The following is a 25,263-nucleotide window of genomic DNA, read 5'->3' as shown; positions in this document are numbered from 1 at the left end:
TTTTTGGTCAAAATTTGTAAACTTTATTTAACTTCAAAAAGACAAAATAACAGACAAAAGGCAGCTTGAGCTTTGTTCTTCCCAAGGATCAGATGAATGACCCAGAGCAGGAACTACCCCTACGAAGTTAGAATACCATGAAACCCAATCAAGCCACAGGCAAGGAAGGACCTTCACTGTACGGTCAGGCGTGGGGTAGGTAGGTAGGAAGAACACCACAGCTAGGTCTGTGGGTTCTGAGACAGCACAAGTGGAGAAAAAATGAAAAGCCCCTTCAGAAACGGAATCCAGAACTTCAACTCGAACTATCACAGTTATGTACAAGGGTACCGTCATGGGCCAGGAGCGTGAGGACTACATTGCATCAGGACCCTTGGGCCTAGGCGGCAGCTGCTGAGCCCTGCTTAATCTCAGTTTTCCTCATCACTGTCATCCGGGCTGATGGCTGGGCTGGTGAGGCTATAGGTGGGGCTGGTTGGGGAGTAGCCTGGAGAAGTGGGGGAATAGGTAGATCCCTTGGGGGAGGTGGGAGAGTAGGTAGGGCTGGTGGGGGAGTACTTGGGGGAAGTGGGAGAGTATGTGGGGCTAGTAGGTGAATACTTGGGTGAGGTTGGGGTATAGACTGGAGATGTTGGTGAGTACGTAGGAGATGTTGGTGAGTATTTAGGGGTGGTGGGTGAATAGGTGGGGCTGGTAGGAGAGTACTTGGGAGAAGTGGGTGAATACTTGGGGCTGGTAGGTGAGTATTTGGGGGAGGTTGGGGTGTACTCTGGTGAGCTAGGGCTGTAGGATGGACTGGTTGGGGTGTACTTGGGTGAAGTTGGGCTGTAGCTGGGAGAGCTGGGGCTGTAGCTGGGAGAGCTTGGGGTATAGGTTGGAGACTGTGGTGTGTACCGTGGGCTTGAGGGAGAATAGCTTGGTGAGGTTGGTGAGTAGCTGGGCGAAGTTGGGGAGTAGCTTGGAGAGGTTGGGCTGTAGTTAGGGCTAGTTGGGGTATAATTGGGACTAGTAGGTGAATAGCTAGGTGACGTTGGGCTGTAGCTTGGTGATGTTGGGGTGTAATTGGGACTGGTTGGAGAGTAGTTAGGACTGGTGGGTGAGTAACTTGGGGAAGTTGGTGAGTAACTTGGAGATGTAGGTGAGTAGCTAGGAGATGTTGGTGAATAGCTGGGGGAGGTAGGGGAATAGCTGGGTGAAGTTGGGGAGTAGCTGGGAGATGTTGGGGAGTAGCTGGGAGACGTCGGGGAGTAGCTGGGAGAGGTTGGGGAGTAGCTGGGGGATGTCGGGGAGTAGCTGGGGGATGTTGGGGAGTAGCTGGGAGAGGTCGGTGAATAGCTGGGAGAGGTTGGAGAATAACTAGGAGATGTTGGTGAGTAGCTGGGAGAGGTGGGGGAGTAGCTAGGGGATGTGGGGCTATAGTTAGGACTGGTTGGAGAATAGGATGGAGAGGTTGGAGAGTAGGAAGGCGAAGTGGGAGAGTATGAGGGACTCTGGGGTGTGTAACCCCCAGGGGAGCGGGGCTCATAGGCAGGTGATGTTGGCGAGTAGCTGGGTGACATGGCACCACCTGCGGGGAAGAAGGCAACAAAGTGAGATAAGCGATGGTAAGACTCACTCAGAAAAAAGGCTCAAAGAAGATGAGTATGGTTGGATATTGACAACTCACCTGGTGAAGGGATATATGGACTTGAGGGGCCAGGTGAGCCTGGAGAGCCTGGTGTGGGAGACCAGGCAGGGGAGTAACCTGGGCTGAAGCCGCTGGCATCTGAAGCTGCACTGGGAGAGAAGCCAGCTGCCCCTGGGGTCATGCCACTCCCTGGAAGGGGTTAGAGCAGGCTGAAACCAGAGCTGGAGCCCAACCACCCACCTTTCCTCACCCAACCACCCCCCATGGCCTTTGCAGTTCATCCATGGTTGCTGCCCACTATTCCAACTCACCCACCTCTGGACTCACCCACCTCTTGGGCCAGATTACTCACCAACACTTGGGGACCAGGCACCATACGCTGGGGTTGCACCCTGATTCCAGGGAGTCATGGCAGGAGAGATTCCTCCCATGGGGCTGGGCGCTGAGCCGAAGAACATGCCAGTGGCTGCAAAGAGGCCCAGAATGAGTCAGGGCATCCAGGGACTAGTGACCCCTCCAGGTCATGGCCTGCCTCACCCCCTTGTAGACCTGGAGGTTTTGTGCAGCTCGGCCTCTCATACTCACGTCCAGCAGCCCCCAAACCAGGGATGTTGGTGGGGATCTCCATGCCGTACTTGCACTTCTCTGCATCTAACAAGAGGTCAAAACAGCCAGTGCCTGCTGGAGCTAGCTGGCCCAGCATGATGTTCTCAGAGACTCCCTTCATGGGGTCGCTCTCCCCATGGGCAGCTGCTTCCATAAGCACATCCACCTGAACAACCACAAGAGGTTACAACCCGTTAGACCCCTCCACACATAGTGCCCAGGGTGGTTTCACGTCACAGCCCAAGGACTAGACAGCTGAAGAACAGCATCCATGTGCATTTCACATCCCTCTTTCCACAGAGCTCCCTCTTCCCACCCTATTCAGTTTTGCCATTACCGTTTCCTCAAAGGAACACTTCATAAGTGGTCCAGTGTCCTGGCGGTTGACCCCATGTCGGGTGATGGCCATCAAGTGGCCGCGACAGGTCATGGTATCGCACAAGAGAGCCAAGTGCCGGTAATTGACGTAGGAACCATCAAAGGAGATGACATGGTACAGCTCCCGCTCCAGAGCCTTCCGCACAGCCTCAATGCCCAGCACCTGCCATGGGGGTTGACAGGGCAAGTGAAGACCCAGTTAGCTCTGCTAACTGTTCCTGCCACCACCTAGATCCACAGGAATGAAGTCAGGGGTCAGTGCATTCCACACTGAGAAATGGATTCAAGTAGGAAAACCTGAGCACAGATAGCCTCAGTGGAGAGCACAGAATGAGAGGCCTGAGAGCTGGAGAGCTCCAGGAAAGTGCGCCAGGCAGGGAGCTCTGAGGGCTCACCGTGAAGATCTCCACAATGTCATTGGATGTGGTGCGCACAGGGTCCACATCTTTCTCACTCAGCACACGCATCAAGCTCACGCCGTCTGTCTCTAGGATCCACTCCTGCAGGGCCTTGAACTCCCCATCCTCTGTGATGATGATCTTCTTCTTGTTGTCTGTCTGTGGCAAGTGCATGTACACCTGGAGGAGCAGAGTGAGCTTGGCTTGAGCTGGCCAGACAGGGCTGGGGAAACATGGGCAGAGGGTGGCTACAGCAGGAAAGCAGACCTTGCTGATCTGCTCGATGCCCTGCAGGGTCATATCTGTCAGCATGTTGGACTCGATGCAGCGCAGGAAGACGTCATCATCCATCTTGTCCACCACCTCCTCTTCCTGCAATGAGAGCAAGCTCAGCACCCCTTCAACCCTCTGGTCTCCTCCTTGTTCCTAACCCAAACTACTACCTTCCAGGGTCCTTGAGAGTCAGTCACCAGACTGCTTCCTTGACTCTGGTGAGACTGCTTTTCATTTTACAATATTAAAACATGGGCCGGGGATTTAGCTCAGTGGTTCCGCCACATGCCTCACAAGTGCAAGGACCTGAGTTCGATCCCTGGTACCAAACAAAAACAAAAACAAAAACAAATCCACTGGGAAGGGATGCCCAAACCCACTACCCTAATGTAGTTCCTATTTCCATACAGTCCTATGGGCACTTGGTCCTTCACAAATGTGTGTACACACTCACGGAGTATCACCAGACCCACGGAACCCCCTGCTCGACTTCTGGCACTGAGCTGAATGGTAGTCAGTCTGCTACTGACTTGACAGTAACTTCTTGCTTTTTTGTTGTTTGCTTTCTGAGACAGGGTCTAGCTATGCCATTCAGGCTGGCCTTGAACTCACAGCAATCCTCCTGTCTCAGCCTCCTGAGTGCTTGGATTATAGGAGTGCACCACCATGACTGATGACAATGACTTGTTTTTTTTGGTTTTTTCGGTACCAGGGATCGAACTTGGGTCCTTGAGCTTGCACAGCAGGTGGCGAAACCACTGAGCTAAATCCCCAGCCCACAATGACTTCTTATATAACTGATATATAATGTATTCTGTCAAAATATATTCATATTTTCTTAATTATTCCCTGACAGTAGTGAAATCTTCACTTTTTATGTTTTTTCCAGGGTGTTTTTTTTTTTTTTTTTTTGCCGGGGGGGTGGGGTGGGGTGTCTCCCTATATAGTTCATGCTAGGATTACAGGTAGGTACCACCAGGCCCAGCTATGTTTGTTTTCTGAGACAAGTTCTCATTGTATAGTTCAGGCTAATCTTTTGGTTTTGTTTTTTGGGGGGTTTTTTTGGTACCGGGGATTGAACTCGGGACCTTGCACTTGTGAGGCAGGTGGTGGAACCACTAAGCTAAATCCCCAGCCTAGTTCAGGCTAATCTTGAACTCACTATGTAGCCCTGGCAGGCCTTGAGCTCATGGAGCACATCTGTAATCCCAGAACTTGGGAAGCTGAGGCAGGAGAATTGTTGTGACTTTGAGGCCAGGCTAGACTACACAGTGAGTTCAAGGCCAGACTGGAATACATAGAGACCCTGTCCCAAAAAATCCAAACAGCAGCAGCAGCAGGCACATGCATATGCAGAACAATCTGCCCATCCCCAGGAACTGCTTTGGTCTGCAAAGATTTTTGAGACAGGGACTCACTATGTAGCTCAGGCTGGCCTCAAACTTACATCAACCCTCCTGGTTCAGCCTTGAGTGCTAGGATTTCTGACAGCCACCACGCCCAGCTTACAAAGAATTTTTGCAGGGCTGAGGATTTAGCTCAGTGGTTCTGGCACCTGCCTTGCAAGCGCAAGGTCCCAAGTTTGATCCCCGGTACCAAAAAAAAAGAATTTTTGCAGCTACAAGTTTTTTGCTTTTGCCTTATACCGGGGATTGAACCCAGGAAGTACTGAGCTATATTTCCCTATATTTTCAGTCCTTTGCTGACACAGAGCCTTGCTAAATTGCCCAGGTTGCCCTCAAACTTGAGATCCTCATGTCTCAGCCTCCCAAGTAGCTGGGATTACTACTGTGTCACTGCACCTGGCTGCAGGTGCAAATTTTTTTTGGTACTGGGGATCGAACTTGGTTCCTTGCACTTGCGAGGCAGGTGGCGGAACCACTGAGCTAAATCCCTGGCCCTGCAGGTGCAAATTTTAAAAACTGTTGCTAAATGCTATTGGGACCTCAATGTTGCTTCTATCCTACTTTTCCTGGTCATTAAACAAGACTTAATGGTTTTCTGTATGTCAGTTTCTTCTTGCGTCCCATTTACCTCTTGCATCTTGTTTTCATCACTGTTCATAATGCGGATACGGAGGACTAGTTTCTCTGCATTATCATCATTAAAGATGCAATTCAAGTCATCGCCAAAACCTAATAGGGAGAAGAATGAGCCATGAGAACAAGACCACATGTACAAGACTTGGTTCCTCATCACTTTCCATTTGCAGTTCTCCTCTAACAGGGTGCTTAAGTTTGGCTTCCCCCTCCTCTCAAAAGCTGTCTCAGATTTATCTCCAGAAAATGGGAAGGGGAACATGGGAATGCAGGGCCTGGAGGGCCTGAGGATTGGGAAACAGTAACCCTGGAGAAGAGACACCCTTGGCGGGGGGTGGGGTGGGGGGTGCACATAGATGGCAGAAAGAGGGTGACTCTCAGTGAACATGGCAGAGATGGGATCCAGGCAGGACTCCTGAGCTAGGCCTGCCCTCCTAGCCTTACCAGCATTGATCTTTTCAGCAATCTGTTCCATGGTCAGCTTCCGGTCAGTCATATGTTTCCGGTCCAGCTCCACCCGCAAGAGCCAGGGGGAGATTCGGGCCACATCAAAGTCAGGCATTTCATAGTAGACATTCACCCACTCCTGATCTTCTGCTACCACTGTGCTCTGGGGGTTGGGGTCATAGTAGATGGCTGTATTGGCAGTCACTTTCCTCAATGTTGTATGCTCCAGGCGGCACAGAATGTCCTGGGAATAGAGGGGCTCATGACACAGGTATTTGGGCAACCTGAGGCCTCTTGAACCCCTTCTACTGAGGGATCTCTAATTCTCCATTCAAGTGGAAAAATTCACCTCCTTTTCTTCCTGCCAAGAAGCCCATCATACCTAATCCTTACCTTGGCCCTCTCAGCATCTCGAGCAGACTGGCCCAGCAGGAAGACCGTGAGTGATGGGGTCTTTGGCTTCTTGGAAATGTTGATGAGCTCCTTAAGTCGGGGTACACCCAGTGTCACATTCTTGGCAGACACACCAGCATAGTGGAAGGTGTTCAAGGTCATCTGAGTGGCAGGTTCCCCAAGGGACTGTGCAGCCAGAGCTCCCACCATTTCCCCAGGATGGGCCTAAGGAAAAGCTAGCATTAGATAAAACCAACCTGTCTTGTGGCTAATGAACAGGACACAGTCAGGGCCAGGACTATCATCTAATCATAAAGAACCCAGAGCACAGGAGTTGGGAAAAGGCAAAGACACTTACGGTCTTATTTAACCACCCCCTTCCTCAAATAAGCTTTGACTAACACCCATTTTAGCTCCTGGTATGCAGCACATCCAGAAAAGGCACTACACTATCTAAAAGTCCAAATTTCTGAAATTTTGATAGTGCTTGTGCTGAATCTGTAGATTACTTTGGGGCACACTACTATTTAGCCATATTAAGTTTTCCAACCCATGAACATGAGATGTCTTGTCATTAATTTACATCTTCTTTATAATTCCTTTCAATGGTCTTTTGTATTTTCTAATGTGGTTTTAATTAATTTACCAAGAGCAGATTTACATCAAATTCATTATCCTGTAAAACCCTTAAAGACAGTGACAGCATATTCCAGTATCTGTAAATCTCTTTTCCACATACTCCCTGCAATTTCCTACCTCTGCCTAAATTAAAATTCTGCACACAGTAAGCATTTAGGAAAATAAAGAACAATACTATTTGTTATTCTGGTCGTACCACTTATTTTCTGTATGACCATTATACAATAGTCACTCTGTCTGAGCCTCAGTTTTATTTCTGCCACATGGAACTAATAATCCCTCCTCTACTTGGGTCATTTTAAGGTTACTTTGATACAAAGGCATAATGTATCAAACAGGTCCTGGTAGATACCAGTCTTTCAATAAATACAGTTATTACTAGGTGACTGTGGACAGAAGTGGGATGTATTGAAGCTGGGTATATTGGTGCATGTACTTGGGAGGCTGAGGCAGGAGGATCGCCATGATTTCGAGGCTAGCCTGAACTACATAGACCCGTCTTTAAAAAAAAAAAAGAACGTGAGCTATACTGGAAACCAGAGAAACCAATAAGCAAACAAAACAACACAAAGTCAAAGTGAGAAGCACAACACTCACAATAGCTTGGTTGAACTTGGATTCAATCTCCCCAAGCAGCCAGTCAAAGGCCTCCCCACTGAGCCGAAACTCCTCAGCCATTCGGCGGGAGCACAGCGTGGACCGCAGGTGGATGTTGAAGAGCAGTGTGGCATTCTCCTGAGCCTGGCGGCTTAGTGGGTCATCCCCATTCACAATCACAAGCTTCTTGCTCAATTCTTTGACTCCTGGGGCCAAATGAGGGGTGAAAAGATCAGACCAGGGCACAGCAGACTTCTATCTCTCCAGCCCAGCCTGGAGACCCCTTAAATGGAGGTACTCACCCTCTACCACTTTGATGGGGTGCAGGTCAGAGGGAAGGCGAGGGTTGATGTGGAAGATTTTCTGGGCATTCCAGATCATTCGTAGAAGGTTGCAGGGAAGGACAACCTGAAGAAGGTAATGGAGGAAGGACTGTAAGTCAGGGGACAGCCATCCAGCAGCTGCACAACTCAGTCTAGCACTTCCCACACGTGTACCTTACTGTCGCCAGTTGGGAAGATGACCCTGAGCACCTCCCGATCCTCACGCATCCGTTCAAATTCCCGTTCCAGTTCATTCTGTATATGTGCATTGCTCAGCACATCCTTTACCAGATCCTCTTGCAGAGTGCGCCGAAGGGCCCTCTCATTGGTGTAATCAAAGCGGAACCTGCAAGTGGCAAGAGAGTGGGATCAAGGGGCGGGTGTGTTTTCATCCTCACAAGAGCACTGTGAGGCTTCCAAAGTACACACCCCACAAATAACTGAGTTTTGGAGGCAAGGATCCTGGACAGACATTTAAACTCTAGGCCCAAGGATTGCCAATGGGACCTAAGAACTGGGTGCCCTCTATGTTGCTATGTACCATCATCAGGGACAAAGCAAGAATAATCTCAAATCTGTCCCTAGTCAGCCTCTGTCACCATCAAGCAAGTGTTTCACATGGGTGGAGAAAAGGTCCTGCAAGATAAAACGCACTTCAACACATTTCACCTACTGCTCTAAGGCAGTGTGACTCTTACAACTCAGGCCCTGAGACCCAGGGACATAAATCACCCACTTGCCCACATCCTTACTTCTTCTCAAAAGCCTTGTTAGAAGGCTTAAGCGTAGCCAGGTTCTGGAACTCAACACTCTCCCCTGCCAGGCCGTCCTCGCCGTAACGTAGCTGCACCACCTGATTGATGGAGTTTCGCACAGTTGCATCATACTTCACCATTACTGACTCCATGGACTTGATCAGCCGTCGCTGGATGTACCCTGTGTGGAGGGGTGATAAATCAAAAGACTCAAAGCAAAAAGATTTCAAAGAGCCATATGATAGCCCCCTCATCCCTGAGGACTTTTTTTCTTTTTTGGTATTGGGGCTCAAACTTGGGACCTTGCACTTGTGAGCCAGGCAGCGGAGACTTTTTTAGTTTTTTGTAGTGCCAGGGATTGAATCCAGGGCCTCACGAATGTTAGGCAAGTGCTCTACCAAACTATGCCCTAAGACCCAAAAGGACTTTTTGACAAAAGTCACATTTAAAATCAGATGGATTGAACACCTAGTGAAGTTCCCTAACACTGACCCCTATGTGCTAGGCCAAAAGTAGAGCCTGAGGCTCATCTTTACATCATGAAATACTGGAAAGCAAAGATAAGGGTGTGTCTCTTTCTCTCACACATATACATGTGCGCGCGCGCACGCACGCACACACACACACACACACAGGGGATCAAACCTAAGGCCTCATGCATGCTAGGCAAGTGGTGTACCACTGAGCCACACCCTAGAGTTAGATAGTTAGATAGACTTTACTCTCCATGAAAGCCAAAATTCGACCTCTGGGAACAGAAGCCTCTATCCTGAGTCCCACTCTCTCCCAACTCCCACTAGGAGTTTCTTAGACACACACTCCCCAGAACTGCCCTGAAGGCCTCACCAGTCTCAGCAGTCTTGACAGCTGTGTCAATGAGCCCTTCACGACCCCCCATGGCATGGAAGAAGAACTCAGTGGGTGTGAGGCCGGCCAGGTAAGAGTTCTCCACAAAGCCACGGCTCTCAGGCCCATAATCATCCTTGATGAAGTGAGGCAGAGTCCGGTGCTTAAATCCAAATGGGATCCGCTTGCCCTCCACATTCTGCTGTCCAACAACAGCAATGACCTAGGAAAGAGAAAAGGTGGGCTGCATCAAATTCTCTTTGGCTTAAATGACAAATTTCCAATATTTTCTCTAACTTTCCTAACCCTAAAACACACAATCCGACTTTCCTCCTCCAGATGTCAGTATGGACCCCTATCTGGAAAGGCAAGGCTTCTCACCTGGGAGATGTTGATCTTGGAACCCTTAGCTCCGGACACCACCATAGACTTGAAGTTGTTGTATTCAGACAGGGATTTCTGGGCAGAGGAGCCAGTCTTGTCTCTGGCATCATTGAGAATGCGATTCACTTGATTCTCAAACGTCTGACGCAGTGTGTTCCCTGGGGTGGGTTCCAGCTCATTGTTATGAGCCTTCTCAATGACCTGGAGCAAGCATTCTCAGTGAGACACCAATGCCTATTCGATTCCACTTCCCTTTAACCATTACATCCACTTTGCTCTCTGCTGCTGTTAAATTAGAAGTCCCCAGGAAGCTCTTACTCTACCACTCCCCAACCTTCCCTCTCACCTCTATTACATCCTGTTTGGCCTTTTTAATAGTGTTCTGAATGTCCTGGTAAGTCTTAGAATCAGCAATGGAGTCCCCAATGCCAATGGTATGACCTAGAGTTAGAGAGAAGCATCAAATGACATTATCTTTTGACCCCAAGCAACACAGGAGGAAACGGTGGCCAAGAGTAAACGAAAGAACACCAAACCCAAGGAGAAGAGAAAGAGATGGAAAGTAAGAAGTGGGAAAGAGGATTCACCCAGAGGAACGGCAGAGCTTGTCATACTCACCCTCAATGAGGAGCCAATTGTTAATGACAGTCTGGATGTTTGAATAGAAAAGGCGAGTAATGTCATGACCCATCTCTAGGTAGGAGATGTGGACGAGGGAGCCAGCTGAGGTACCCAGAGACTTCTTACATAGGATGCCCATGATCAGCTCCCCATTCTCTACCACCACCTATGGACAAGCACCCACTCAATGCCTATTTTTTGTTCCTACGTTCAAATCATATTCTCATATATAAAAAGCCAGACCCTACCTTGGTGTCCCCAGGAGAGATGTGTTTATAAGGGCCACTGTCCTCATCATCAGGATGGGTACTGTGAGTACGTATACAATTGATGTGGCCAGGGATAATGAGGGAGAAGATCTGTTTGCCTGTCCATAAGGGCCGGGGCTTGAGGATGGCTGGTTGTGGGACCTTCCCATCCCACGTGGATAGAAACATTAGCAAGTTCATCACTTCACCCTGTGTGACAAATAGTAAGAAAGATGTCAGATCATAGGCCTCACATCTCAGGAATGTCAGGAAGACTTCCCTCCCCAAGGAGGAAGCTAGATTTTAGAGGGAAAAGGATGACAAGGAAAGTACCTTCCCAACTTGTAATAAAAAATGTATTGGGTAATTAAAACAGAAATTCACTGTAATATTTATTTATTTTTGGTTTTTTTGAGGCAGGGCCTCCCTTTGTAATTTAGGCTGACTCTGAACTCACTATGTAGCTCAGCCTGGCCTCGAACTTGTGGCGAACCTCCTGTCTCAGCCTCCCAAGTGCTGGAATTACAGGCCTGAGCCACCACACCTGGCTCTAGACTTACTTTTTTGGGGGGTGGGGAGGGGGAGTACCGGGGATCAAACTCCGGACCTAGCGCTTACAAGGCAGCCACTGAGCTAAATCCCCAGACCCCTAGACTTCTTTTTCAATAAGCACAGTTTAATAATCAGAAAATAATTGAAGGTAAAAGTTTTAACAAGGGCTTGTTTATTTTCCCTCCACCTGTATTTTACAGATAATAGCTGGATTTATGTGACATTTTAAGGAATTAAATGGAAAGCTAGTGCTTGCTTCGGCAGCACATATACCAAATGGAAAGCTAAAGCCATACACCATTTCTGGCTCCTATTCTTCCCTACCCACCTTTTCCTTCCACCTCACCAGAAAAGGCAATCTCACATATTCATCAGTGCAGAACAAGACAGGAAAAAACATGACATCTCTTCCTTTCCACCCTTTGCCCTTTCTGTTTGCCAGAGTCAGGTTTCCATTTGGACCACATACCCGTTCCAAGAAGACATCCCTCTTAGTGAATTTTCGCACAGCTGTGAGCGTGTCTTGCACAATGCCCATGACAGGTCGATTGCTCTGGGGGGTGACAATCATGCGAGGCACCATGGCTAGCTCCTGGATCTCTGCTCGCGTCTCCAGAGACTGTGGCAGGTGCAAGTTCATCTCATCTCCATCAAAATCTGCATTGTATGGAGTTGTCACACTGCAATTAAAGGGAAAAGTGTTAGAAGACATCTTCAGTAAAACCTCAGGGAGTAGCCCAGCCTGTCCCATCCTAGCCTGCTTTCCTCAGCCAGGGAACTGACCTAAGATTCAAACGAAAAGTAGACCATGGGAGGATGCGGACTCGATGCCCCATCATGGACATTTTGTGCAAAGTTGGCTGCCGGTTGAAGATAACAATGTCCCCATCGCACATATGCCGTTCCACCTAGGAAGTGAGGTACAGAATCAAGCACATTGAAGGCGGTATGCTAAGAACAAAATGATAGCAAACACAGGATCCTTGTAAACTGAAAGAGATGATACTGAGATGTTCTTTAAGTTTAAATGCATATCAAATAGCCCCTCTGGGCCAGCCCCTGAGCTAGATACCAGATTATCAGTGATAATAAAATATAGTATTCACCAATCAATTATTCAACCTCGGGAGAAAACCATATCCCTAAGGACTATGAAGCCTTTTTGCTATTCCTCCATGGATCTCTCCTCCCTGCAATATACAGTAATACCTCAATTCATGAATGCTTCTGTTCTGAGACAATTCAGTTAGCAAGAAAATCACTCAGCAAAACTTTGCTTCTGTTCACAAATTCCACATCGGGTGATAAACATGACCACAGCCATCTTCCCCACACAAACACAAATGTGGCCATCTTTCCCAGAATCACGGAAAGAATTAAGTTTGTGAACCAAGGTATCATTGCAAATGTTCCTTCCCCTGGGCTGATGCAACCCTCACCCCAAATGGCAGTGGCTGACAGTTACAAACGCTCCTAGGCTAACAATATTTAAAAAAAAAAAAGTCAACAAATCTGGATCCCAATGAACAGACACTTTCAAATGGCAATTCCAGCCAGCCTCCATTCTAGAAAGCCTCTGGTTCAGGTGGCTAAGAGAGACCTGACCTATTACATACCTTATAGCCAGTCTGAAGGTGAAGGTCACTGGGCTTGGGGTGGAAACGCAAGTCAATTCTATCACCATTGTCTCGGATGATGTACTTGGCCCCCGGGTACTGGCTGTTCCCCCTGCGCACCAGTTCCTGAAGTCTAAGAAAATAGGTGCAATGAACAAAACACTTCCTTAAAAAAAAATCCCTGCCACCACTCTCACCCTAAAGCCGAGTAGAAACCAAACTTCTAAACTTCAATGCCCTCTTTGTTCCGTGCACCCTCCCATGGGTTAAGGGGTGCACGCCTCAACCTCTTTCAAAGCCTCACCACTGAGGCCAAGTGCCCTATAGCCACTCCGGGCAGGGCTTCTGGACTGAGGCACACCTGTCAATGTTGAAAGGGGTGACAATCTCTGCAAAGGTCATGTTGGCGGCAATGGAGCGGGGCACGCCAACCTGATCAATGGACAGGTTGGGGTCGGGGGTGATTACAGTACGAGCTGAGAAGTCCACTCGTTTGCCCATCAGGTTCCCTCGCACCCGGCCTTCCTTGCCCTTCAGCCGCTGCTTCAGGGACTTAAGGGGACGGCCAGACTTCTGCATGGCCTGTGAGAAAACACAGGAAGGGGGGCAGCGTAGCAGTCAGCACTGGGTGCTCCCCCAGCTGTGAGTCCTCACACTGGCCCCCACCCAGGCTCCAATCCACAGGGGGAGGGGGTATCCAGACGCACACGGGGCAAGCCGGGCAGCTCATTGTCCACCATAGTGGCCACATGGAATTGGAGAAGCTTCACATCCTCTGCAATAACATGAGCTGCTGCACCATTCTGCTCATTCCGCCGCAACTGATTATTGATCTTCACAATGTCAGCCAATTTGTGTGTCAAGTCATCCTGAGGTAAGAGGTCAGCATTGTCACAGTCCAGCCACCACCAATTAGACACTCAGCATACACATGCCAGGCACACAGCACAGCTTTCCTTTCATACCACTCTGGGAGGCAAAGATAGGTCTATTCTTGTTTATAGATACAGAAGGCCCTTCATGACCTTTAACCACATTAAGGGCCTCCTTAAAGGTCACACAAATGGCAAGATATTTTCCAACTCAGATCTGTCTCTCTGGCCCTGTGAACACGCCACCCTCACAGGGCCTTCTGCCCTCAGACACCCAGCCATCCATCTGAGAGGGAGAGTCCTGGAGCTGCTGACCTGGTTTCGGGCAGAGCCCTGCATCACCACAGCAGGCCGCACAGAAAGGGGGGGCACTGGCAGCACTGTGACAATCATCCATTCAGGCCGAGCATAGCGGGGCTCCATGCCCAGCACAAAACATTCCTCATCTGAGATGCGTTTGAAGATTTCATGCACTCGCTCCGGACTCAGGAGGATCTTCTTTTCCTGAGAGTCCTCATTAACATGCTTCCACTCAGCATACAGCTCCAGGCCCGAGCGCCGGATCCGAGGCTGGTATCGCCCACAGCCGCCATGGCCCTTCCAAATAGAAAGAGGGCCTGTCAGAGCCCAAGTCAGGCCACTTCCTGTCACATGAGGCCAGCCCTTCCTATTCCTCTGTGTTCTCCTAGTTTCACTGATTCTTCTGCAGCCTCTTGCTTTCCCTCTAGGCCTCTATGTCCACCTCCCCAGGCCCCTCCATCCCCTTAGTCTTTGCCAGCCCCAGCCACCTTCTCTTTGGTCAGATCTTCATCACCCTCAGGCTGCTCCACACCGAACTTGTTGTCCATTTCCTCCCCACCCTCGCAGATGTTTTTGCCTTTGCAAAGGTCGTAGACATGTGTGAGTCGCTTCTTGGGCTGCCCCTTGGATTTGGCCAGGATGTCTTTGATCTTTGGGTTGTTCTAGGGGAAGGACAGAGCAAAATTAGTTGGGGTTGTTCCCCTACCCCTCTAGCCAGTAGCCTCCTCCCTCCCAGACCAGGGCCTGTTTCCTACTCACGGAGTCTACAAGCAGTTTGGAGCAGAAGAAACAGACACAGCGCAAAACCTTCATTGTCTTCACCAGGAAGCCCACATGAAATACAGGCTTGGCTAGTTCAATATGGCCAAAGTGGCCAGGACACTCTGTCATGTTTCCTGTAGGAACATGCACTTAATGATTTCCAGCTCCCATTCACCTCAGAGACCATTTCTCCAGGTGTCCTGGCCCAGCTCTGGTTTTCTTTAAAGACCCAAGCCTTTCTCCTTCCCTTCAGGATCCCTTTAGCACCCAGCACTCACCTGCACATGTTTGGCAGCGGCCAGTTCGTTCAATCACCCCCTGCCTTGGATCCATTAGCCCCCCAAGCTTGGGGCGACCTCCCTCAGTTGTCTCTGGGTATTTGATACCACCCTCTGTCACAGACATCCGCTTCTGCAGAAAAGAAAAGCCATTAACAACTAAACAGTCTTCCTAGTTTCCAGCCTTCATGGCTAGAGAACTCCGTACTAAGGCCCAAGAAAACCCCAAATCACACGGGCATGGTAGCGCATGCCTGGAATCCCAGGACTCAGGAGGCAGAGGCAGGAGGATCGAAGTGAGTTCGAAGCCAGCCTGGGCTACATAGTGAGTTCAAGGCCAGCCTGAACTACATAGTGAGATCCTGTCTCAAAAAGACCCCCAAGTCACTTAAAGCTTGTTCCAGTCATTGTATGCGGAAGGGTGGTATGTGCTTTACCTTCAACCCCATATAATCTCTTGTACCCTAGACATCTCAGGGTTGAATTCTAGGTCTCTGGCATCCACAGAACTTAACCATAGAAATAAAAGTAACTTAAAAAAACCCCACAAACTTCAAGGAGGGAAAAAATAAAAGCCCAAGCTTCATTTCTTCCCCCAAGCAGAAATCAAGCACATGAATCTGAGACTCTGGAAAGAATCTCTCTATACCTGCACTAAGAAATTTTAATAGAGAGGGCCAGGGATTTGGCTCAGTGGTGCCACCACCTGCCTCACAAGCACAAGGTCCTGAGTTCAATCCTTGGTAACAAAAAAAAAAAAAAAAAAGGAAGCAGAAATTTTAATAGAGAGCAAGAGAAGCCAGGTGTGGTAGTGCATGCCTATAATCCCAGGGCTCTAGAAGGCCGAGGCAGAAGGGTTGCAAGCTCTGTCCCAGCCTGAGCAATTTAGTGGCTTAACAAGGTCTTGTCGCGGGTCAGGATGTAATCCCAGCACTCAGGAGGTTGAGGCAGGAGGACTGCCCTGAGTTCCAGGGCATCCTGGGCTACACAGTAAGGTCCTGTCTCAAAAAAAAAAAGGCCTGTAGCTCAATGAGAAGACAGTAGATGCTAGGAAGGAGATGTTGATGGAGCCAAAATGAAACCTGGACTCAATGGGGCCAATTCACTTCAGGAAGTGGGAGATAGAAGAACTCAGAAGTACACGTTAGATTTCTGCCCTGGACTGGAGGTGGTCAAGGCAAACTTTCACACAACGAAAATCAGACTTAACCTTCTACAGGAATTAAATCCAAGTGTGTGAGAGAAAGACAGACAGACACACACACTGATGATTAAACCCAGGGCCTTCCTTGAGTGGGGGAATGGTATAAAATAAAACAAAACAATTTAAAAATAAAAACCCCAGGGCCTTCACACTGAGCTACATACCCCATCCTTTTTTATTTTGAGACATGGTCTTGCTAAGTTGCCTAAGCTGGGTTCAAACTTGAGCCTCTCGGAGTGCTTGGACTTTGGGCATATGCCAACAGGCCCAAATACAATACATCCTCTTGATTCAAATACAGTATCTCACCATATAGAGCAGGCTGGCCTTGAACTTATGGCAATCCTCCCACCTCAGGTTCTCTCTATTTATGCATGTGGTACTGGGGACTGAACCCAGCACTTCTGCACTGGACAAAATCTCTACACCCTTCATTCATTCATTTATTTATTTATTCTTTTGGTACCGGGGATTGAACTCGGGTCCTTGTGCTTGCGCAGCAGGCGGCAAAACCACTGAGCTAAATCCCCGGCCCCTGTTTTATTTATTTTTATTAGTACATGTTTGTAGTACGTAATGATTATATTCTTCATAGGGAGTTGTTACATAAACACAACACACCTTGAATTTTAAAAAAATCACCTTCTCTTCCCCTCTCCATTTTTTTTTTTTGGTTTTGTTTTGGTACTGGAGATCGAACTTGGGTCCTTGCGTTTGCAAGGCAAGCGGCACAACCACTGAGCTAAATCCCTGGCCCCTCTCCCCACCTTTTTCGAGAGAGGGTCTTGTTAAGTCACCGTATTGCCCAGACTGGGCTTGAACTTGGAATCCTCCTGCTTCAGCCACTTAGCAGTACTGGGATTACAGGTACTGTGCTACGTCGTCTAGCTTCACTATTTCCATTTTAGATTACAAAACCTGAAAGGCCCAATGTCATACAATTACAAAGTGGTGGAACTAGGATTTGAACCCAGGTCTATGGGGTTTGCCTGTGTACTACACATCAGCAAACTCTAGTGATGACAAGTACTTATGCACAGCTATCTTACTATTATGTGTCCTTCAAGTAACACCACAACCTTGACGCCACTATGCCACATAAAAAGAACCCACCTCAGTCCTCATTGTTAGCCTGTGACGTATGCAGATGGGCCTTTTCCTTGAACCTCTCCTCTGTTTCCTGCTCTACTTCTCTGGCTGGTGCTTCCTCATCTACTTTCCAGACTCTTCTGCTTTGGTCTGCTCCTTAAACATTGTTACTCCCCAGGATTTTAGCTAATCCATACTTATCACACCCTAGATGCTGTCCTGTGATTTTTCACTACCGTATACACTCTCCTAGATAAATATACTGATGATTTCCAATCTTCATCTCCAAGACCCACCTTTCTTCTGGACTTTGGATTCACATACTATCTACTAAACCCCCTGCAGACACCCCACTGATAGGTAAAGTCAAATTCAACATATCTAAAAGTAAATTCCCTTCTCCATAAAAACCTCTCCTTTTCCTTCTGCCCTCAACTCCGGTGTGATAACCAAACCAGAAAACTGTTATTTACCCTTCCTTTTCCTCAGGTATAACATGGTTGAAATAGCTTGAGCTTTGCAGGCAGAGATCTCTGGTTTGTAATTCTGCCTCTGTTGCTTACAAAATGTGTCATCATTAAAGAGGTTTTTTGGGTTTTTTTTGGTACTGGGAATCGAACTCCGGACCTCAAGCTTGCCAGGTGGGCTATATCGGTGAGCTATATCCCCAGCCCCTGTGTAATCATTAAGGACTTAAACCCAGAATATAAGAGGTGCTTAACATACACATGGCCATTATCACTATCCAACCATTCACCAAGTACTGGTTATTTTGACCTCCTAGACATTTCTTGAATCTTGTCCCTCTTCTCCATCCCTAAAATCACCATCCTAGTTCAGGCCTTTGCTTTGTAGGTTTTTTCCCTGAATCACCAGCCTGTCTCTCCAACTGGGTGCTTCTTCTAAAAGAGGTATCTCAAAAAAAAAAAAAAAAACAATAAAAAATAAATAAAAGAGGTATCTCATCATTCATATGCCTTCCTGTCCTGGGAATGATGACCAAACTCAGTGGGAGAGCTTACAAAAAGGGAGTTTATACCTTGATCTCCATTCCTTATGTTCCACATCTTACTGTTTACTGCTCAGTTACAGAATCCTTGCGGTCTCCCATCATCCAGCACAATGTGAACCTCCACAATTTAGGGCTTTGCACATGATAGTTCCTCTCCCTGGCTAGAATGCTTTCTCCACAACAGATACCTGCTCTGAGACTCAGCTCCGAAACTGCTTCCTGCAGGCAGCCTTTCACAGCTCCCCAAGACAGGGCCCCCTCCTTTGTGCTTCCACAGTTCCTCTATCTCTGCACATTCTGGTGTGGAGTGAATTATCTACTACTGTTTGTCTTCTCTAAAGACCACAAGCAAATCTAGGGCAGGCGGCCTCACTCCATCCTCCTGAATCCCATGTGTTTGCCTGACAGATGGTAGACCCCCAACTGTTCATTAAACTAAACTACACGGTATCAGACCCTCCATTGCAGGAAAGTGGACTCTTAAGAACTTGAGGTTACCTCTTTACAGTCAAACCTGTAATCCCATAATAATCCTAACAGATGTGATTACAGATGTGATTAACTACTGTCGAGTAGAAACTGAATACCCTAAAGCTGTAAGGCTGAAGAGTTCTGAACACCCCAAACTCTCATCGAGATAATCTGATGACACCTCAGGGAGACAGGACTGGTATGTGTTTAAATTCACAAAGCTGGAATCTCATCAGCTGTCTTGTGTCCCATGAGAAAGATTAAAGAAGGGGATGTGCTCACCTTGAAACACAAAACAGAAGCAGGTATGAATCTGGCCACCAGAATAGACACTATACTGGGGCATAAGGTAAACTATGCTCAAAACTTTTCACACTTCCTTTTGCTTAAAGTTGTTTAACTGTTCTCTCATTCCTCTCCAGGGTCTCAATATGCTGCCCAGGTTGGCTTCAAACTCATGATCCTCTTCCCTCAGCCTCCCAAGTGCTGGAATTACAGGCATATGCCAACGTGTCCCACTACCAATCATGCTTCTAATAACTAATTCTGCCTTCAGGCATTGAGACTTGGCCAGGGGTTGTCCTGGACAGCAGGCAAGAATGTCCTCGTTAATGGAAAGGACTATCCAGCCATCATGGGTTAACAAGTTGTCATTTTGGATTATATACTTACTACTTTATTCCACAACCCTTCACTGGTTCTGTCTACAGGATAGAAGTTTAAGACTCCTGAGGGAGTCAAAGGCAGGGTTCTTTGTCCAGTAGCCCTGAGATCACAGAACAAATTTGTGCCATAGATGTTCTGTAAATACCCATTCCCTTTTCTCTGCTTTTTTTTTTTTTAAGACAGGGTTTCTCTATGTAGTTCAGGGTGGACTTGAACTCACTATACAGCCCAGACTGGCCTCGAACTTGTAATCTTCTTGCCTTAGTCTCCAGAGTGCTGGGACTATAAGTGTGTGCCACCACGGCCAGCTCTTTCCTCTGCTTTTAGCAAACCATACACAGACCTCACAACTTGGCTTCAATTCTCTTTTACAGCTTTTTTTGCTACCACATTCTCTCACTTCCTGTATTTATATTCCAACTACAGCAGACTTCTCAAAATTACTTTGGCTTCACATCTCCTCTTGAGTAAAAATTCTATTCATTCATAAGACCTAGCTCAGATACCACCTTCTTCTTTTTCTTTTTTGGTACCGGGGATCGAACTTGGGACCTTGTGCTTTCGAGGCAGGCACCGGAATCACCGAGCTAAATCCCCGGCCCTCAGATACCACCTTCTTAAAATCTTTCGCCTTTGCTCTCTCTGAGCTACCTTTTTTTCTTTTTTCTCTGAGCTAGCTTTATCTCTAGTCTTATCCACACCCCAGTGAGGTTCTGAGAACAACTTTACTTGTTTATGTATTTGTCAGTCCCAATGGCTGTAATCCTTGAGGGTAAGGATCATGTTTTATCTTTAGATCCTCAGTGTCCAGCAGTCACAACATGGTGGGGGCTCAGTAACTATTTGCTGCGTATAGAAAATCCTCATTAGTCAGATGTGGTACCACATATCTGGAATGCCAACACTTGGGAGGCTGAAGCACGAGGACTGCCTTGAGTTTGAGGCCAGCCTGGGCTACACAGTAAGTTCAAAACCAGCAAGAACTACACAGACCCTGTCTCAAAAAACCCAAAAAAGAGGGCTGGGGATGTAGCTCAGTAGTGATGCCACCTGCCTCACAAGTGCAAGGTCCTGAGTTTGATGCCTGGTACCAAAAAGGAAAAAAAAAAAAACCCAAAAATAAAATCCCTCATTTGATTATACATAATTTGAAGACCAGGACAATCTCTGACTCATCAATATAGCTCACATAGTGTGTGGTCAGTATGTGCTAGGCCCTAGATTCAATCCCCACCGCAAAGTTAGCACTAACTCTTTTTACTTCCTTCCGCAGTCAGGAAACACCGAAACCCTCCTGTTAACAGAAAAGACAACAGCTTTATCTTTTTTTTTTCGGTACTGGAGATCGAACTCAGGACCTTGCGCTTGGGAGGAAGAAGGCAGGCGGCAACACCAATGAGCTAAATCCCTGGCAGCCCTATCTTAAAGCCAATTCAAATAGCCCTCTGTACTTCAACCCACAATCCTCCACCCAAAACTTTTGGGGAATATTCTAGGGTTAAATACCTGTTCCACAGGAGGCCCCCATTCATCCATCCTCCCACCCGAAGTGGAATCATCTGTTATTCCCTGAAACAATCACACTATAAATTGCAAACCATGCAGATAGCAAGTCTCCCACAATCCCATACCCCAGAGATGACCCCTGTAAAGTTGTGTGAACACTGTTTCAACCTATTTATGTCCTAGCAACTTACTAGTGATTTGGAAAAGTATATATATATATATATATATATATATAGTGAAAAAATTGTATTAAAAATATTTTTACAGGCTGGAGATTTAGCTCAGTGGTTCCACCGTCTGCCTCGCAAGCGCAAGGATCGAAGTTCAATCCCCGGAACCACAAAAAAAAAAAAAAAATATATATATATATATATATATATATATATATATTTTTTTTACTTTCCAAATAAACTCAATCTCTTTCCTATGACACCTGTTAAGCACTGGACAACTTCCTAACCTTTGGAATCAGACTGGACAGCACCACCCTCATTTCTGGCTCCAACTGACTTGTGCCTTTCCTTAGCAACAGCTAAAGTCCAGCATCACAAAGATATGATGTCATTCAAAGGAATATAGTGCCATCTAATACTGAAATGGAACCATCTGGAATTAAATAGTTCACTGGGCACCTGTACTGTGCAAAATTTAAAACATCTCACATTGCTCCTGTGAGTTCTCTCAAGTGGCTCAGGTGTACTGAAACAGTTTGGAAAAAATGGATTTAACCTATTGGGACAGTCTTGTTACAAGGACAGGTCCTAAGTTATTCAATAGGATTTCTATTAATAAACTTTTAGGGCCCAGGGATTTAGCTCAGTGGTGACGCCTGCCTGGCAAGCACAAGGTCCTAAGTCCAATTACTGGTACAAAAAAACCCAAAAACTTTTAGGCAGTTAAGCTGGGAGTGGTGTGGTGTGTGCCTGTAATCTCAGCACTCAGGAGGCTGAGGCAGGACATCTCAGTGAGTTGGAAGGCCAGGCTGGGCTACAGTTGAGTTCAGGTCAGCCTAAATTACACAGCAAGACCTTATTTCAAAAAAAGAATGAGGCGGGAATGGCAGCGCAGGCTTGTAATCTAAGCACTTGGGAGGCTGAAGCAGGACTGCAATGAGTTCAAGGCCAGCCTGGACTACATAGTGAGTTCAAGGCCATCCTCAGCTACATAGCAAGACCCTGTCTGAAAAAAAGAAAAAGAAAAACAAAACAAAACAACAAAAAACCCAACTTAATTTATCTCCCTCACACATGCCCCTCCCTTCTTGCCTTGATCAATAAATGGCATCTCCATTTATCCAACTGCTCAGGCTAAAAAGCCAGTTTTGATTCTTCTCTTTCTTATAATTCCCACTTAGTCCTTCTGCCAGTCTGTTGTGCCTTTCAAGATATGGCTGAAATCCAGCCATTTATGACCACCTCCACCTCTATGTCTCACCGAACTCCACCCTATCACCACCTTTCCCATTGACAGGAAAAAAAAAATCAGGTAAGGGAATTATTTTCTTTTAATTTGCATGTTTTGGGGCCCGGGATTTAGCTCAGTGGTTCCGGAGCCTGCCTTGCAAGCGCAAGGTCCCAAGTTCAATCCTCAGTACCAAACAAACAAATAATTTGCATGTTTTGTTTCATTTTGGTACCTGGAAGCGAACTCAGGACCTTGCACTTTCGAGACAGGAGGCAGCATTACTGAGCTAAATCCCCAGCCCTAATTGGGTATTTTTTAAAGCTTTGTCCATGGTGCCTCTGATGAAGAGAAGTGACTAATTTTTCTGGTGCTTTACATTATTTAAAAAATTTAAATATTAAGTCCATCTGCATCTGAAATTTATTCTGTGGTAAGTCAAGGTGGTGTGAAATCAGGTTGTTCTGAGTCCTGGCAGAGCTAAGCCTACTTTAACAAAACTGTATTCTTCCACAAACACAGCCACAATACTCCACTTTTTCCAGCCAACTGATCCTTTCTTATTAGCTCCACAAGTCACCAAGGGATCTCCCCTAACATCCTCCTCCTACTCTGGTTTCTCCTGCTTCCATCTTCATCCCGCCCTTAACAGTTCACAGAGCAACCACAGCAATGCATACGTGTTTTGTTTTGTTTTGTTTTTTTCGCAACGGGGGATCGAACTTGGATCCTTGCACTTGCACAGCAGGCGGCGAAACCACTGCGCTAAATCCCTGGCCCCTGCAATGCATACGTGTTTTTTTTGTTGTTGTTGTATTAAATTCTTTTATTGGTACATTGTAGGTATACAACACAATTACATTTCTCATTGGGAATTGTACCTTTATATAATACATCTTGGTTCTTATTTTTTTCCCCATTCCTAGCCCTCCCTTCACACCCTCCACCCTTCCCTATTTACAAAGACTTTATTTCCATTTCTCATCATTTTTTTCCTTTCCCTTCTTTCCTTTCTCCTGTGCCTCCCACTACGCCTACCCCTTTGGACCTTTTATTCCTATTTTACATTATCGACTATTCATTCTAATAATTGGTACATTTTAGGTATACAATATAATGACATTCATCATTGGAAATTTGCACCTTTACATAGTCTCTCTTGGTTATTTTTCACCCTTGCCCAGCCCTCCCTTCAACCCCTCCAGTCCTCCCTATTTACAAAGATTTTGTTCTTATTTTTCCATTTTCTCGTATTAATCCCATTCCGTTCTATCCTTTCCCCTAGCCCTCCCACTAACTGAAAATGTAAATAAGGACGAAATGTATAATAGGTAATGTGAAATAGGAAGAAAAAGGTGCATACGTGTTTTTAATGTAAATTGATGTCACTCTTCCAATTGTTCAATGGCTTCTGAGGAAAGAATTAAATTCTGACTCCTTACCGTGATTTCAAATATCCCATGCTTCTCCAGCCTATTTCTGTAATACCTCCCTCCTCACCTACTAATCCCCAGCCACGTTGGCCTTTCTGCTTCTAAGAACATACCAAATTGTTTTCTCCGTGATTCCGAGCCCTTGCTGCTTGCTTGCTCAGCCTGAAAATACATGCTCCAGAATCTATGTCCTAGATGACTGACTGGCTGCTTCTCATCGTTACCCTAAGGATGAGAACGCCTCAAATAGGCATTCCCAGACCCTGATAACCTCCCATCTAAACTAGCCTCACCTCAGTAACTTTCCATAGCACTACCCCACTTCACTGAATTATCTTTACTTATTCATATATTCATAGTCTTCTCTTTCCCTTCCCACAGAAAGCGCTCTAGAAGGTGGGAAACTGTCCATCTTGTTCAGCTTTGTATCCCCACGTTCTGTTGTGTCACATAGGTCCTCAACACCTGAAGAAGGGGGAGGGAAAAACCTGGGTGTCCGGCTTCCTATTCAGACTTGCAAAAGATCCCTCAGAATTCGTCTTGTCTTGTTGAATGTAAAGTTTGGAACCGGACGCCCTTCTCTCCTCAGCCCGGCCCCCGTCCTGAACACAGTGCTAAACTTAAACTTGCAGAATTTAACTCCGGGAGCCCCGAGGCTGGACCTCCACAGGGCCTCGGTGCTGGTATGGCATCCTCTCTGCTAGTCTCCGGTAGGCAGAGAAAAGCTCCAAGTTTCCGCAGCCACCCTCGGGGCGGGGCGGGGCGGGGGGGGGGCGCGCCCGCGCAGGAGGGAGGGAGGGAGGAAGGAGTAGAAACAGGGCGGAGCAGCTTACCAGTTCATCCGGACTCAGGATCCCGAACTGTACTCTCTTGATTGTGCGCAGCGGGCATGCGCTGTCCCCGGAAGGGGGGCCACCCCCATGCATGTTGGAGGCTGATGAGCTGCGCAGGCGCAAACCTCTCTACAAAAAGCCTGCGCCGCCTCCGCCTAGGCGCTCAGACCCAGTCCGGGCGGCCACCGGGAAAGACCTTCCCCGGTTGGGAGGGAAAAGCCAGAGGAGGGAAAGGTGGGGGAGGGAAGGAGGCGGGGAAACGAAAAGGAGCGAAAGGAGCCTCACTCCTCTTCTAGAGATTTTTTTTCGGCCCCCAAAAAAACAAAACAAAAAGAGGGGTAGGAAGGAAAAGGTTTCAGGGAAGGGAGAAGAAAAGGGGTAACGAATAAATAAGTAACCGGGTTCCTGAACGGCGGAAGTTACGGCACTTTGTCTCTCCCCCTTCCGGGAGCCGCCTTCTTCTCCAACCGTCCCGGTCGCGCTCTGGGCGCTTCTGAGAAGCGAACTGGCCGAACGACGCCCTTTATAGATTCGCCCCCCTGCATCCCCGCCCCTTCCTTTCCCGCCCTCCCTTGCGCTACGGGGTCGCCTGCGTAAGCCCGCACGGGGCACGCGCTGGAATCGTTGATCATCCCTCCCCCTGCTACCTCTTTGGGCGACCTTTCAGAAATGAGAGAGAGGGCTGGAGATTTAG

At 47.4% G+C, this 25,263-nt stretch overlaps 1 protein-coding gene across 1 annotated transcript; it reads right to left on the bottom strand.

Moving 5' to 3' along the window:
• Positions 1–25,076, bottom strand: Polr2a (RNA polymerase II subunit A). Its single transcript, XM_004857426.3, has 29 exons — positions 24,570–25,076; positions 14,955–15,087; positions 14,674–14,810; positions 14,403–14,576; positions 13,930–14,211; positions 13,450–13,611; positions 13,104–13,324; positions 12,743–12,875; positions 11,910–12,034; positions 11,596–11,806; positions 10,575–10,784; positions 10,324–10,492; positions 10,052–10,146; positions 9,703–9,906; positions 9,322–9,544; positions 8,473–8,656; positions 7,895–8,066; positions 7,700–7,805; positions 7,398–7,603; positions 6,162–6,386; positions 5,766–6,012; positions 5,317–5,417; positions 3,277–3,381; positions 3,007–3,189; positions 2,571–2,774; positions 2,213–2,399; positions 1,980–2,093; positions 1,667–1,816; positions 1–1,567 (listed from the first exon to the last, which is right to left on the bottom strand). The coding sequence occupies exons 1-29, from the start codon at positions 24,660–24,662 to the stop codon at positions 411–413; spliced, it is 5,913 nt and encodes a 1,970-aa protein (XP_004857483.1). The 5' UTR covers positions 24,663–25,076; the 3' UTR covers positions 1–410.
• Between the last annotated feature and the right edge of the window lie 187 nt (positions 25,077–25,263).

Source organism: Heterocephalus glaber, unplaced genomic scaffold (genome assembly GCF_053883595.1).
Source record: "Heterocephalus glaber isolate CG9 unplaced genomic scaffold, H.glaber_assembly_v1.0 deba00001564, whole genome shotgun sequence".
Classification (NCBI taxonomy): domain Eukaryota; kingdom Metazoa; phylum Chordata; class Mammalia; order Rodentia; family Bathyergidae; genus Heterocephalus; species Heterocephalus glaber.
The sequence above is the reverse complement of the archived record's forward strand: the minus strand, read 5'-3'. Positions and strand labels throughout refer to the sequence as shown.

Coding starts and splice junctions, on each gene's coding strand:
- Polr2a (XM_004857426.3), bottom strand. CDS start 24,662: ATGCATGGGGGTGGCCCCCCTTCCGGGGACAGCGCATGCCCGCTGCGC. Junction 9,545..9,702: donor CCAAGATCAACATCTCCCAG/GTGAGAAGCCTT, acceptor TCTCTTTCCTAG/GTCATTGCTGTTGTTGGACA. Junction 7,806..7,894: donor TCCCAACTGGCGACAGTAAG/GTACACGTGTGG, acceptor TACCTTCTTCAG/GTTGTCCTTCCCTGCAACCT.